Source organism: Pteropus alecto, unplaced genomic scaffold, assembly GCF_000325575.1.
Source record: "Pteropus alecto unplaced genomic scaffold, ASM32557v1 scaffold103, whole genome shotgun sequence".
NCBI lineage: Eukaryota > Metazoa > Chordata > Mammalia > Chiroptera > Pteropodidae > Pteropus > Pteropus alecto.
In genome coordinates this window covers 8399974-8414748 of record NW_006436288.1, presented here as the reverse complement: position 1 = coordinate 8414748, position 14775 = coordinate 8399974, and the positions used below count along the sequence as shown (strand labels likewise).

The 14775-nt window shown below is 32.9% G+C and overlaps 1 protein-coding gene across 3 annotated transcripts in view; it reads left to right on the top strand.

The window, feature by feature from the left end:
* Nucleotides 1-14775, top strand: part of SOX5 (SRY-box 5) — a 378734-nt gene that overhangs the window by 89513 nt on the left and 274446 nt on the right. For all 3 annotated transcript variants that reach the window (XM_015589995.1, XM_006912686.1, XM_006912687.1), the window contains one exon: nucleotides 2979-3189. In XM_015589995.1, the coding sequence (XP_015445481.1) occupies nucleotides 2979-3189 (211 nt within the window). The remainder of the gene's footprint in view (nucleotides 1-2978; nucleotides 3190-14775) is intronic.

The following is a 14775-nucleotide window of genomic DNA, read 5'->3' as shown; positions in this document are numbered from 1 at the left end:
ATATATATATATATATAGTTGAGTCACATATAATCTATTTTTTCAAATGAGTTCATTCTTTTTAATCATCACATTACCCAAACTAAAATTCAAATATTAAGGTTGAAATAATATTTCCCTCAAAGTGTTCATAGCAAAATGTAGTCTTTGGAATTAATAAGTGCATTTTAAAAAAGATAACTCAATGAAGATAGATGCATAGATACATTATGCAGATCCTTTCCTTTCTTTCATGGTTGCAAAGATGACAAAGGAGACAAGATTAAGTAAAGCTTATTCAAGAATAAAAAAAATTATCATCCTCATTTAAAAATTTTAGAACCCTGTTTTTATCATTAGACTTTAGAAGTCATACATCACAATTCTGAGAGCTCTTCTGCAAAATACTGAAGCTTGTCCTTAGAGTTTATAAACTTGATTTAATATTTATTTCTGGTTCATGTCACTAATGCCATTGTTAATAGTCTCTCTGGATGTTCACCTGCCAGAAGAGTGAAGAGAAACATGCAGTCATTACTTCAGGTATGGTAAATGCAATCCCAGGGAAGAAACCGAAAAACATAGGACTTCCTTGATTGAAGACTGTGCCAGCACTCCTTAATAAGCTATTCACTATGCAAATGAACAATGGAGTCCCACACTGAAACATCTGTTAAGTACATAAAACTGTTAAAGGTCTTAACAGTGCCAGAGGCTGAAATGTAATCAGACAGGTGAAAGAGTGATAAGATAAATATTACTATGCGAAATAGTAATGCTTAATTAATTAATCTGTGTGTATCCTGTTGTGGTAACTGAGTTTAGAATACTTGTGAAATATGCTATGCTCTTTAAAACATGTCCTTCTTCTTTGCAAGGTGTAGAAAATTAGAGACATACAAAATGGGATATTATTGTATTTCAATTTGAAATATTTTCTGATATTTTAATAGACTTGATTGCATACAATTTAGGTGCCATTCTCTCTGCTGATGATGCTATAGAAAGATGTGTGCAATTTCAATTATGGCAAGTGAAGTTCAGCTGCCAAATTCTTGTTTGTAAAGTTTGTCATCATATAATGTGAAAAGAGAGTCCAAAATAGAAGTGTTCAAAGTAAAGCTAACACTGGGATGTTTCTGCCTTTGACCCTGGAAATAAATGAGAAGAAAGATCTGTGGAAAATGAATACTGAGGCTTTTCTGTATTCTGTTTTGCACATTAAATTGAGCTAACATGTATTATGGTCCATTCATAAAAAAAAAATCCTTTAGTTTATTAAATGAATTTGTGATTGCTCTGTGTGTATATGTGTGCATTTATGCATTCACTTGTATTTATGTGTGGGTTTTAAATAAATAATTGCAGAAGTGTACCTTCACTTGGCCTGTAGGGGCTTATAATTGTACATTATGTATATTGATTTCTAAATCCAAGTACATTATAAGCTAAGATTCATCTGTGAATTAGTATTGTCCATAGAATATTCATTCAAAACATAGTCATCATCAGAAGAATATACTATAATATTTGTAAGAAATGGAAACCATTTTGGTGTTTAGAATTATAATTTCAAGGATTCTGTTAGCATACATTTTTTACTTTTGCTTCATCCACCCAACAAATTGATGTTTGTATCATAATAAATGTCTTTGTACTCACTAATATCTATTAACAAAAAATCATATGAACAAATTATGGTTATATTTGTGTTGACATCTCCATCTTTAATCTATTTTTAAAAATTGCAATGACAGTTTTATCAAGTATTTTTTGTATATTTTTAAGCTAGTCAAAAATGTTAGTGTTAGCCTTAAAAAATTAGATATCAAATCAGTGTGATTTGTCACTTTTATGGGGTCAACAGATTCTATTAACATGTCTTAAGCAGATATGTGTAAACATGGACATAATCTTTTCTGAATATTAAATATGCACAAACTCAAATATATTTGAATGGAAACTTTTAATAATGTGGAATTGAGAAATATACTTAGGGGGAGACTAATTTCAAAGATCTTAGGGTACAAATTTCTTTTTAAGAAGAGCTCTGCTTTGTGGAAAGTCAAAGGATTATGCAAGAAAGTAAAAGATTATGGAAGTAAAGAGAACCTTAAAGTAAGAAAATTATATTTTCTTCATCATTTCAATATCATTCCTCTTGACACTGTCTGAAAAATCAATTTAGTGCCTTTTACACAAAATATACCCCAAATATTATACAGATTGCTAGAGTTGTGCTAGGAATTATGAGGAAATAATGAAAAAAGGAACACCAAAAATGTGTTTAAATTTTAGAATTACATACTGAATTATTTTCATACACATACACAATTATGAAGAGGCAAAAATTTCAAGAAACTTTAGTTTATATGGCAAATGAGAAAGTACAAAATAGCAGAGGGTATTGATAGAAACAGTGCTTGAGGTAACAAATGGAATTGGAAATATCTTCAGCATAGGCAGAAATGAACTTTCAATATTCTATCTGATGTCATAACAACCTTTGTGTCTGATGCTTTCTTAAAAGAATGAAAGGGAAGTGGAGAAGCAAAAGAAGACACTTTTAATTAGGAGTGCCATCAAGAAGAGGTGGCAACTTAAAATGAAAATTAAAGTATATATTATGTTATTCGTTTAAGTATTACAATGTCACTGAATATAAATGGCCATTACATTTAATGTTAATAGGAAAATTTCAAACAAAAGCAGAAAAATAAATGAATCTAACCAATATAGAGTTTGCATAAGGTTGTATTGCCATTTGTACTCAGCCTAAGGGAGAGAATCCCCATAGTTTTATTACTCCGATGAATTGGTCTTTGACTCTTAGTGCTTGCCTGTAAAGTTAATATATTCTTTTTTGAAATTTCTTTCGTCCTTTAGCTCTCGCACAGTGACATTTCACTTTTTAATGTTTCAGTTGAATAAGCCACGTAACCAATTTAAAATGTACTGAATTTTAAACAGTTTTTTTTTTCCTTTACTTTCTCTTTCAGGAAGTTGATGGCAATAAAGTTATGTCTTCATTTGCCCCACACAACTCATCTACCTCACCTCAGAAGGCAGACGAAGGTGGGCGACAGAGTGGCGAGTCCTTGTCTAGTACAGCCCTGGGCACTCCTGAGCGGCGCAAAGGCAGCTTAGCTGATGTTGTTGACACCCTGAAGCAGAGGAAAATGGAAGAGCTCATCAAAAATGAGCCAGAAGGTAAAGACTTGAAAACAAAGTTGCCATCTCCTTATTTTAATAGTTTGATTTTAACCTCTAGTCCTATTTTTTTGACTTCTCTAACTTAAATTGGACAAAATAGAAACCTAATGTTATGAAGATGGGTAGTATTTTTTTCAGAAACATTTAAATATGGATATTCCAATTTTTTAATCATTAATTTCTGTTGTGACATCTTCCTTATTTTCACACATGCATGAGTTGTGGTTGAGTTAAATTTAAAGATTCAAGAATAGAATGTGGCATATTAAGTGCCTGTTATGTGTGAGGCTGGGGTTACAAGGTGAATAGGAAGTAGTTCTACCCAGGAGGGGCTCCCCAGTTTGCAGGAAGGAAAGAACACTTTGTAACTGGAGTGGTTTCCTCTGTGTTCTCAAGGTGTTATTATAGACATATCACGATTTGGCACAAACATTGAGTAGTTTGTCCAGCCATCAGTCTAATCAGTATCCATCCATTTCCCTTTTAATCCCCTGTGGTCAGTCTTGAATTGCAAAACAGAGTGAGTAGTGAATTGCCTATAATAATATGCAGGTGATCTCAATAATCAATTATTAATTAAAAAATATGTTGTATGTCTTCACATTAGTTCATTAAAGCACTAACAGAATGTGAAATTAGAACTGCTAATAAAAATGTTTCATTGTTTAAAAAAAAAAAAAAGCCTAGACTGTGGCAGCAGAGCCCAGAATAGTTGCTACCTCATGCCAAATATCTACAGTCCTCAGATTTGTTCATCTCCATTCTTTTTCCCCAAGGCCGTTTTACAACTTTGTTACATTTTATCACCTCTATCTATTTATTAGTGCATCTTATGCTACCTTGATAGCTAGGACTATTTTTTGTATAGTCCAGAATTAATATAGCTAGGTCTATCACATATATGAAAAGTGATAATCTAACTCTATTAGCTATGCTGAAGTTCCCAGTTCTTCAGCTTCCGGGATGCCTTTCTTTTATGATCATCTTCTAAATCTCTTTTAATGTTACTGGTGGGAGTCCTTGGGTGATACGCACATGGACTAATCTTAAAATTAAAGCAAACAAACTAATAAAATAACCAATGGAAGTTGGTTAATTTATACATAACTGACAGGCATCCTTTATGTTATAGATGTTTTCTAAATCCTATTTAAACCTATGTCCATCCTAAGCATGGATAATGCTTTGCACACAAGAACATGCCTCCTATTTCAGAGTCAGATGGAAAATTAAAACAAACAAAAAACAAGGACATAAAAAGACATACTTTATACCAAAAATATACCACATTTATACTATGTAACACTCATTTCTAGTCTTTTCTTAGGACACCGGTAAATTATGAGTATATCTGGCATAAAATGTATGTTAACCAGTATTTTGGGAGTCATGTGGCAATTAAAATTTCTGGGTTCCTACCAGATGCATAGTTGGGATATGGATTTTAGTTAAAATTTATGTAATTCACATGATCTTACAGTTGGAAGGAATTTTAGAGATAATCTAGTCAGCCAAAGACTTTTTGGCTCCCATCCGCATTGAGATAAAAATGGGGTTTTGAGGAGGACCTAGACAACTTTTTTTTAATACGCTAGAATTTTTTTCTGATCTCAAAATTCTTGTTTTACTATAAGAATTGCTTTAAAATAAAGCAGAAAAATTAAAAAGAAGAAAATAAAAATTACCCCAAACCATCGATTTCTGATATTACTCCTCTTAAACTTATGATATATTTCTTTATCTTTCTTTTACTTATTCTGTTCATTTTGTATGACTAGCTTTCTGTTGTTAAAATTATTTTGCATCTTTTATGCTTTGATACATGAATATTAGCTGAAGCCCACAGTTTATTCAAATATTTTTGTTTTTACCAAGTGTGCTTTTTCTGTTCTAGGATGCCTTCAAGGATAACACATTACATTTAGTTGGCATGTCTCCTCAGGCTCCTTTTTGGCTGTGACAGTTTCTCAGACTGTTCTTGTTTCTGATAACTTTAAAAGTTTTGAGGAATACTGTTCAGATATATTGTAGAATGAATGCCCCTTTATTGAAATTTGGTGATTTTCTCATTATTATATTGGGGTTACAGGCTTGGGGAGGAAGACCACAAAAGTGAAATATCATTTTTGTCACATCATATCAAGGCTACATACTTTCTGCATGATTTATGAATATTGATGTTGACCTTGATCAGCTGGCTGATAGAATGTTTTCTCAGACTTCTCCACTGTAAAGTCCTCCTATTCCCTCTCCATCCACAGTCTTTGGAAGGAAAGTGCTATGTGCAACCCACATTTAAAGAGTAGGGAGCTTTGCTCCCCCTTTTTAAGGTGGACTATCTACATAATTTATTTGGAATTTTTATCCATGATGATTTTCCTCTTCTTCACCATTTATTAATTTATTCAGTTATTTATTTATATAAATATGTACTTGTGGATATTTATTTTATACTTTGAATTATAATCCAATCTACTTTATTTTATTGCTCAAATTGGTTCAACTTTAACAATTGGAAGCACTTTCCATTGACTTCTGTGTCACTTTGATGTAGCACCATGGGGTTTTTTGTTTTGTTTTGTTTTGTTTTTTTGAGCACTTCTTTACTACTGGTACTTACTTTATAATAAGATGCTTACTTTATAAAAAGTATATTCCCTGTTCCAGGTCTACAGATTTTTATGTAATGTATTTATCTGATTGGTGTTAGGTTAATGTTGGCTTTATGTTATGAGTTAAGAAGTCTTTCCCTCGCATGCTAATTTTTAATTTTTGTTTGAGATGTATTCCTGATCCAGGACTAAGGCCTAGGACAAACCAACATTGTGGTGGAGTGTATTGTGTTACAAAGCGGTTTTGGGAAATTTATCTTTAGACGATGTCCTCCATGGAAATTTGGTGTATGACCTTGGTATTCATTCCCCCAATGTATCACATTGGCTTCCTTCCAAGTGGATGCACTGACTCTTAATTTGGAAGTATATGACAAGGCAAAGCCAAATGAATAATTCCCAACAGGAAAGAGGGCAAGACACAGTGTACCCCTCCTCCCTAATATGCTTAGCAGGAGACATTCAGAGGTATTGGGAATTAGGATAAAAGCATAATATTTAATAACAGCTACCCAGGCAAAAGAACAGAAATAGAACATCCATAGAAGGAAGAGCTGACAGAGAAGGAAGAAAGATTACTATTGCATATGTACAGTAGGCTATTTTCATTATTGTATTTACCACAATTTTTTTGTACTTTTTCTCCTACAAATATAAAAGCTTAGCTCAAGAATGACTTGTTATAGATTCATATAAAGATATTGAGAAAATACGGAGAGAGCTTTATGGAAAACTAAAATATAAATTGAACATGGCAAATATCTGAAAGCCTGAGTTCCAGAAAGATAATTTCTGCATGACTGTAGATCCACTAAGATACATTTTATGTTTATGCACAGAAGATTCCTAGATGTGCTCCGAGTACGCAGAAATGTCAATAGACTCACTTTTACTGGTAAAGATATTTGTCATGGCAAGAATGTTTATTTAATAATTGTTACAATTGAGAGATTTATCAAGGAGCAATTTCTGTATTTGAGTAACATGACTATCTTAATCACCAAAAAAAAAAAAATAACAAAGCAGAAAATTGTACTGTAGAAAAGCAATAGGATGTTGAAGGAAATTTCCTTTTTTTTTTTTTTTTTACTGTAAAGAGTGAAAATGGGGAAATATATCTAGGGAGATATATAAAAATCTCAACAGCAACTGGAAAGTTGTACTAACTTTATTATAAAAAGTCCATTAATCAAAGGGTAAATTTGGACATGAGAATGGACACCAAAACCTGGCAGTATTCAAGCATCAGGACACATCAGGACAGTGACACTGTATATAGTACAAAAAAAATAATAATACTCTGTAGCTCTGTGATGTACTATAGCATCAAAATAAAATACTTAGGAATAAATTTAACAAAAGACTTGCAAACTGTGTAATCAAAAACCTACAGAACATTGTTATAACTCTGTAATGAGAGCAGAATTATGGGCATGAAGGAAGCAGGGTAGGGCGAATAGAACTAAAAGTTAAGCTCACAATTATGTGCCACAGAAAAATCTTTTCTTCCCTCAAGCTATTTTTTCCCATTGTTTTTCAAAGGCCATTAAAATGAACAGCAGGTTGTGATGAAAATTTCATTAAGCCCTAGCTAAATCATTATGAGGGTGCCATATTCATGCCTTCGCTTCCTCTCATTGAGTGAGGGAGAACAGATTTCAATGGAAAGTCCATATTATTTCCGACCTTATCCCTGCCAACAACAAACTAACAGAAATTCAGAAATTACAGGAGAATGATGTATCACGCAAAAGGAGGCCACTGATGTGAAATGGTTAGAAAGAAAATTAGATTTGCCATGTGGGTAGAAGAAAAAAATGGCTCTTATTCCAGCTAGATTATTTTTTCAAGCAATTAATTAAAATATTTTAAAAGTTATAAATAGGGGGAAAATATGTTGACATATTTATGTTTGTATCTTTTTCCTCCATCAGAATTTTTGCCTGGCATTACTCAAAAAAGTCTGGTTCTAAAGATTCTTATTTGTCCAGTGTCACTTTGACATGGAACATACCAAAGTTCATAGTAAATTCACAGTTCAAAATATCTGGCTGATACAATGTAGTTACATTATATTTGGTAGTATCTATACTCTACCAGTTGTTTTTTTAACTATTAAACTTAGCAGTTAAGAATGACGATGAGCCAGACAGAAAAAGTTGAAAACCACGTAATATCACTTATATGTGGGATATAAACCTAAAAGCAGCAAACGAACAGGACAAACAAACAGATACTGCCCATGGACATGGACAATAAACTAGTGGTTACCAGAGGGTAAGAGGGGGAGAGAGGAGGGGAGAAGTAGATGAGGTAAAGGGGGTCAAATATGTGGTAACATTAAAGAATTCAAAATAAATAAATTAAAAAAAAGAATGACAATGAGTTCTAATATCATAATATGTGATACATATCTCCTCTATCAAGATATTGAATAAATTATTATGTACTAAGAGAAAAAAGGTAGCCTATATTCAGTGCATATTATGTGTTAACTGTAGTGTTATGTAATTTATATGAAACACTTCATTTAATCTTAACATAAACCTTATAATCAGGCTGCTATGTATAGCTATTCCAATTTTAGGAAGTGCCGTACACATGAACTAAATATTTTGATTCTTATCTCCATTTTCAGATGAGGAAGCCACTGATTAAATATGTCACAGAGTGACTGTCGAGGGCATAATTTGAAATGAAGTCAACCTTAAACTAGAATCCATGCTTTTAATCACTAGTTTTAGTATCTCTTCCAGTTAAGGATTTTGTCAGTAATAGTTTAATGTTGCTCTTTAGCACATGTGTGCCTAAGTTCCTTTGAAATATTGAATAATAAAATAGTAGTCAATAATTTTCTACTAAAGTAAATTCCTTATGCCTCAGTGGTGATCAAACTTCCAGAAAGTTTTTAATTGAAAATCAGCTCAGCTTAAACTGTTTGAGTTTAAAGTGTTAAAAAAAAAAAAAAAAAAGCAAAAAACAAAAACAAACAAAACAAAAACCTTGGAAGGTATCCTAATGTCCTAATGGAAACTAGTTTCAAAATAATTGGAGGAACTAATCTGTGGAATAAGAGAAATTCAGAACTGGAATGAAAAGTGGACATATTTTAGGCCTAAATATTCATTTTAAGAGACACAGACAGACAGATAGACTGGGGCAGAGATGTGCTTGAAATTAGATAGCAAGTCGGTGTTAAAGCTAGAATTCAGTTCACATCCTACAGACCCAGGTTCCTTTTATTTTTTCCTGTGCAGTTACATCATACATTTTGGTATTCTTTACTATGTTTTTCTTGATTTTTTAGAAATAATGTCATCACCTTTTGTTAGTTTTAAAGGGTATTTCACTGTTCATTAAATTTAAATAAATTTGAGACAACAAGATATCTTAATTTAGCTAATAAAGCCAAGATATATAGGTATATAAATGTCCTATGTTCTCAAGTCTCAAGTAGCTAGGGGTGATTTGTAAATATAGATCAGCATCTAAATTTAGGTTCAGATTCAGACTTTAACTTAATTTGTGTTCCGACCTTAGGTTCATTAACAGTGCAGGTGAAAATAATTTTTACTTTAATGAGAACTTTAAATGTCTCATTTAAAATATAATCTTTTTAGATATAAAGATTATAAAAGGCTTTTTCTTTTAACTTTTTTATATTAATGTCTACATTACCTACAATATCTCTTTGGAATTTCTGTTTCAGCCTACAGACATATGCACGTCTCATCTTCCTCGAAACACAACAGGCAAAATTCACATTTTCTTAATCTCTTAATCTAATTTTATTAATCTCTATCTCTAATTCTGTTCCTCACCAATCCAAGTCTAAATTGCTAATTTTTCATCTTTTAAAAAAACTGTTACTTGCCTCTGTTATTACCTTTACTTTATTATAATTGTCCATTTATTTGTCAGTTTATGCACCTACATTAAAATCTCCTTAAGAGTATAATAGTGCACATACTAAAAAATCAAAATATTTATTGAAAAGATTATTGAACTGTTTCAGTGTCACTTCAGTGCTGTTGTGGGGAAAGGAGGTGAGAGATCTTAAATATATGACTGTCTGTCAAATGTTATGTGGGTTACCTCATTTAATACTCAAAACGTCAAAGTTGGTATTATTTCTTACCTTAAAATGAAAAACGGAGGCTTAGTAGCTTTCTCGTGTTCTTGTTATATGGAGAAACTAGAATTAGACCAAAATTACTATCTTCCACAAAAATACTTGGCGGTGAACACAGAGCATATATAATCTGACCCAACCTGTTTTCCTTCTCTTTTAACCTTGTTTGCAACACTAAGGTTCATGTTCTCATGCTGTCTTATCAAACTGCATGCAGTTCTGTCAACAGTCTGTATTTTTAATACTACTCTGCCTTTTCATATGCTATTTCCTCTGTCTTAAATGCCATTTTCTGACTTATCTACCTAATGAATGTGTATTCACCTTTTATGACTCAACACTTTCTCTGAATGCCTTTGTCAGAATTTGGCTCAGTCTACCTTGCTAACAGGAACTCATCTCTATTAGTTCTTACCACATTACCACTATTGTTTATTTATCTGTTTTCCACAGTAATAAGTATGTGAATGTCATTGAAGAGTTCTTGGTTCAATTGTGTGTGCCTCTCTGCTTCCTAATAGTGAGCTTGGCACGTAGTAGTTTACTGTGTTAATGGTGGATGACAGTCAACCCACCAATTCACATTGTATTGCCTTCTCTCACACTCTTCTAAAAATTGACTGGGTTTCATTTGTCTGCTTGTGTTTTTACTGCCCTCTTTTCTTTATATCCTACTCAGACTCTTCATTAACCTCTAAACCTATTTATTTCATTGGTCCTGTCTTCCCCAACCTTCTCACTGTATGCATACCCCTGTCATTATTGAATCTTTAAAATCATTACTTTTAATTCCTCTGTGGCGTGGAGATTAAAGTGTTGTCCTAGGACACAAAACTAGATATTATAAGATCCAGGATACAAAACTAAAATACATGTTTACCTTTATATTAATCTTTTAAATAACTCTAATATTGCACGTTTCTCTAAAGAAATATGTTGGCTTTATCTATGAATTTGTGGCCATAGATAATAATTCGCCTCCACTTCTGTAGGCAAAGTGAGAAGTGAATTGGATTGATCTATGAATATTTTTTTCAGAATTCAAAGCTATAATTGGTTCTTTAATATGTTTTAACATAATGGAGATCAGGACTCTTTCCTAGGTGTATAGAGCTGGCATAGGAGAGAGAATTCTTGTTTCTGATGATGGGCTCAAGATGGGGCAGCTTATAGTTGGATCTCACACTGCACAAGGCCTACCCCCACCTCCACACAGTTCATCTTAGGAGTGCTGTGGTAAGAGAAAAGTAACTGATTTCTTTCAACGCCTTGTCTCTTCCCTATAGTCTTCCAAGGACTCTTAACATGTTCCCTCAAAGGTAGAGTTTCCAAACTCGGGATTCATGAGTTCCTTCAGAGGGCTTATAAATTCTGGAAATTGTATGCAAAAAGGCGACAATATGTGTTTTTGTGCATTTTTTGAGACATAGTCCATAATTCTTACCTGACTTTCAAATTAATTCATGATGAAGAAAAATAACTACACAGTGAGTCAGTGTTTGGGTTTTAGCCCTGATCCTGCAAGTGAATATTATGTGATTGTGGTGTAACAGCTATATAGTTTAGTCTCTGATCAATTTTGAGGCAATAACTTATAAGTAGTTAGCAATGTTTGTGAATGTCATTTTATCTATTTCACAACATCTGGGGGAAATGCAGTTTTTAATTTTAAATAAGAATTTCTTTGCATAAAAGCAAGCATCCACCTTATAATTTGCATTGTAAAAAAAAACCACATTTACTTGCATTTAAGTTGCTATAATAATTGTATTAATGTAATGAAGACTGCCCTCAACTGGAAATCCTAACTGCCCTACTTTCATCAGAGGGTCGTTAAAAGAAACAAATGAGGTAATGCACACAAAAGTACTGTATAAATTATAACCAACTTGGAATTCTACCAGCTATTGTCATTATCACATTTTGGCTGGTTGGAAGCATTGTTATTTTAGTTTCCAGTGCTGCTTTCCCAGGACGTTTTTATTTACTGAACAATTCTGATTCAGACCTACAAAATTCTGGAAATTTAGGATATGCAGTCAACAACAAAGCAACATTTATAAAAATCCTGGGATAGGTAGTGCTTCAAAGTTTATTTATATAAATTTCCCTAAATAAGATATAGTTAGACAAAGTTCTGCCTGAAGAATTACTTTTCAAAAAGAAAGATTTCTCTACATTGATATGGATGAAATACCAAAATGTAACCAACATGAAACTAGGGGAGGCATTTAATATTGAATTTGTGCATTTGTTGTCTTCTTATTTCTACAATAATGTGAATATGTGCAGAAGATTTCAGCTTTCTCCTATGCATCTTATTTGTTCTTCCTTCTCTCCCCTATTTTGATTTTTTCTTTTTATTCTTTTTTGGGTATATATATATATATACATATTTATATATATGTGAGTGTGTGTGTGTGTGTGTGTGTGTGTGTGTGTGTGTGTAATTCTCCTTTCAGAACCCACATATGCTTGGTTTTATTTAGCATCTGTAACTGTCAGTGTTCTTCCTTCTTAGAGTATGACGCCCACACCTCCAAAATTCTTGTGCTGTGATGAGTGTACTCCTTGTGTGTAAGAAACTTCATTTATTTGTGAAATTTTGTTTCTACTCAAACTAGACTTCATCATTATTTACACAACAGGAACTTTTATTCTAAACTTCTTCAGAAAATATTTGCTCAGTTTCATATTATAAGACCCTAAAGGCACAACTTATTGCCAAAGTCACCCAGTGTTACTTTATCTGAAACAATTCAATGTTTTTAGTACCGACTTCACAGAAAGAGTTAGTTCTCTTCTTATGAGAACTAATAAAAATAATTGAATGAGTTGGAAAAGTATGTATTGTTACACACCTCAAGCCATCACCCTCAAAGTCATCTATAGACCGTAGAACCATCATTGGGTGAATTAAAATACTAGGATTTTCATTCTCATCCCTCCCTCCCTTTCCTTCCTCCCTCCCTTCCTCACTCTTCTCCATTCACACATTCTCTCTCTCTCTCTCTCTCTCTCTCTCTCTCTCTCTCTCTCTCTCTGCAGTAGACACAATGGAGGAGATTGTTTTATTAGGTGGAAAAACAGAAGTGGATATTATTTTGATATCAGGTAGTGCAATACAAATTCACAGTGGTAAATATCGAAAAAATGTACACTTAACTCCATTTGAACCATTTGTATGAATGGATTGGACAGTTTTTAAATTTATAACTAGATATTTATGAAACAGAAATTTGTAAATTGTTAGTTATTAATTATCCTCTCTTAAAACTTAAAAATATGTAGGATGTTATTGTGTAATGTATCTTTTTGAAGTTTGCATCTGTCACATCTATTGAAAACAATTCAGTTTAGTCAACTACACTTTCTATGTCACTTTACTCGTGCTTTTTCCCCCCAGATATAATTATGTGTTAATGGCCTTTCAATTTTTATTACAAATGTGTTGACATACAGAACATTAAATCCTCTCAATGGATATAAAGCTTTTCCTCCTTGTTTTCAGACTTATTTTAGGGGTCTTGAACTAGAAGATATAGCAGTATATTTTCATCTGCGCTGTGCTACAGCATTGCATGTAATTATGCTGTAGAAAAGACAGGCCCCTGGTGCATGATATTTGGCCTTGCGAACATCCCTACAAGCACTGCATGTTTGATGTTTGAGTTTACATTATAAATCACAATGCCTGTTCTTCTAATTTAAATGTCTGTTGTTGAGCAGCCCTTTAGAAATTAAATTGAACTATATTACATTAACAGACAAGTTGAAATAGAAATTCAAAATTACCCCCTAATTTTATCAACTTTTTAATTACTATTTTCATAGAGAATTATGGAAATTGGCTTTCCTAAAATCCCAAAACCCAAAGCATTTCACTAAATTAAGAATATAGAAGTGCGCTTTGAAATCCACTCTTATTTTGAAACCTCATTTGATGAGGTGGGAAAAATAAAAAGTGAACGGATCAGGGGGAAAGCCTAAAGATACTTTAATTGGCAGAGGTTCGAGTTGCTTTTGTTTAGTTCCTCACTGTTCTTTTGACAAAGTACATGTTGAAGAGGCTTTGTAAGTGCTGTTCCACTGAAGGACAAACAAGGGTACTTTTCAATTGAGCCCTTTTAAGTTTTGTTCCTCACACTCCTGCTGCTGTTGGAGGCTTCTCCAAATGCATTGTGGCTGTGTGTTCATCTGTGCTGTCTGTCACTGGAAAATGTCTCTTCTTCTCGAGCAAGCTAGAGTGTCACCTCCAGGCACCCTTTTCAAAGGCACCACTGTATGGAAATAGACACTCATAAAATGATGATAAAGAAAAGAGTTTATTTTTTAAAGGTCAGGACAAGAAGACACCCTCAAATGCTGTAGAGCCTATTTCTTTGGATATAAGTGTTTTAACTTTAGCACACAGTATGCTGAATTTGAAGCCTTGCAGTTTTGCAACTCTAAATTGAAACTTGTTCACTGTCATCTCCTTTTCGAGTGGTATCCATCATAGCGGTTCATCTTGATATTGTTGATTTCAATAAGTGTTATAGAAAATTAATTTATATTTTCTTGAAAGAACTTCTTTAATTGTAAAGGCTCATGGATAGTCCTTGGGGATCTTCTTCATAGTAGTAGTTCCCTGAGTTGAGATCTAGTGTTGCCTGCACAAGAAACCCATTTCACCCAAGAAAGCTTCTATTTTTCTTTTTACCTAGAACTTATACTTTTGTCAATAAAATGCAATCATATTTAAGATTATGTCCTCAATGTTTATCTTTCTGTGAACGATCAAGCCCAAATTATTTTTTATAGGTGGCTGTTTGTCTGTTAATATGAGTCCTGTTTCAT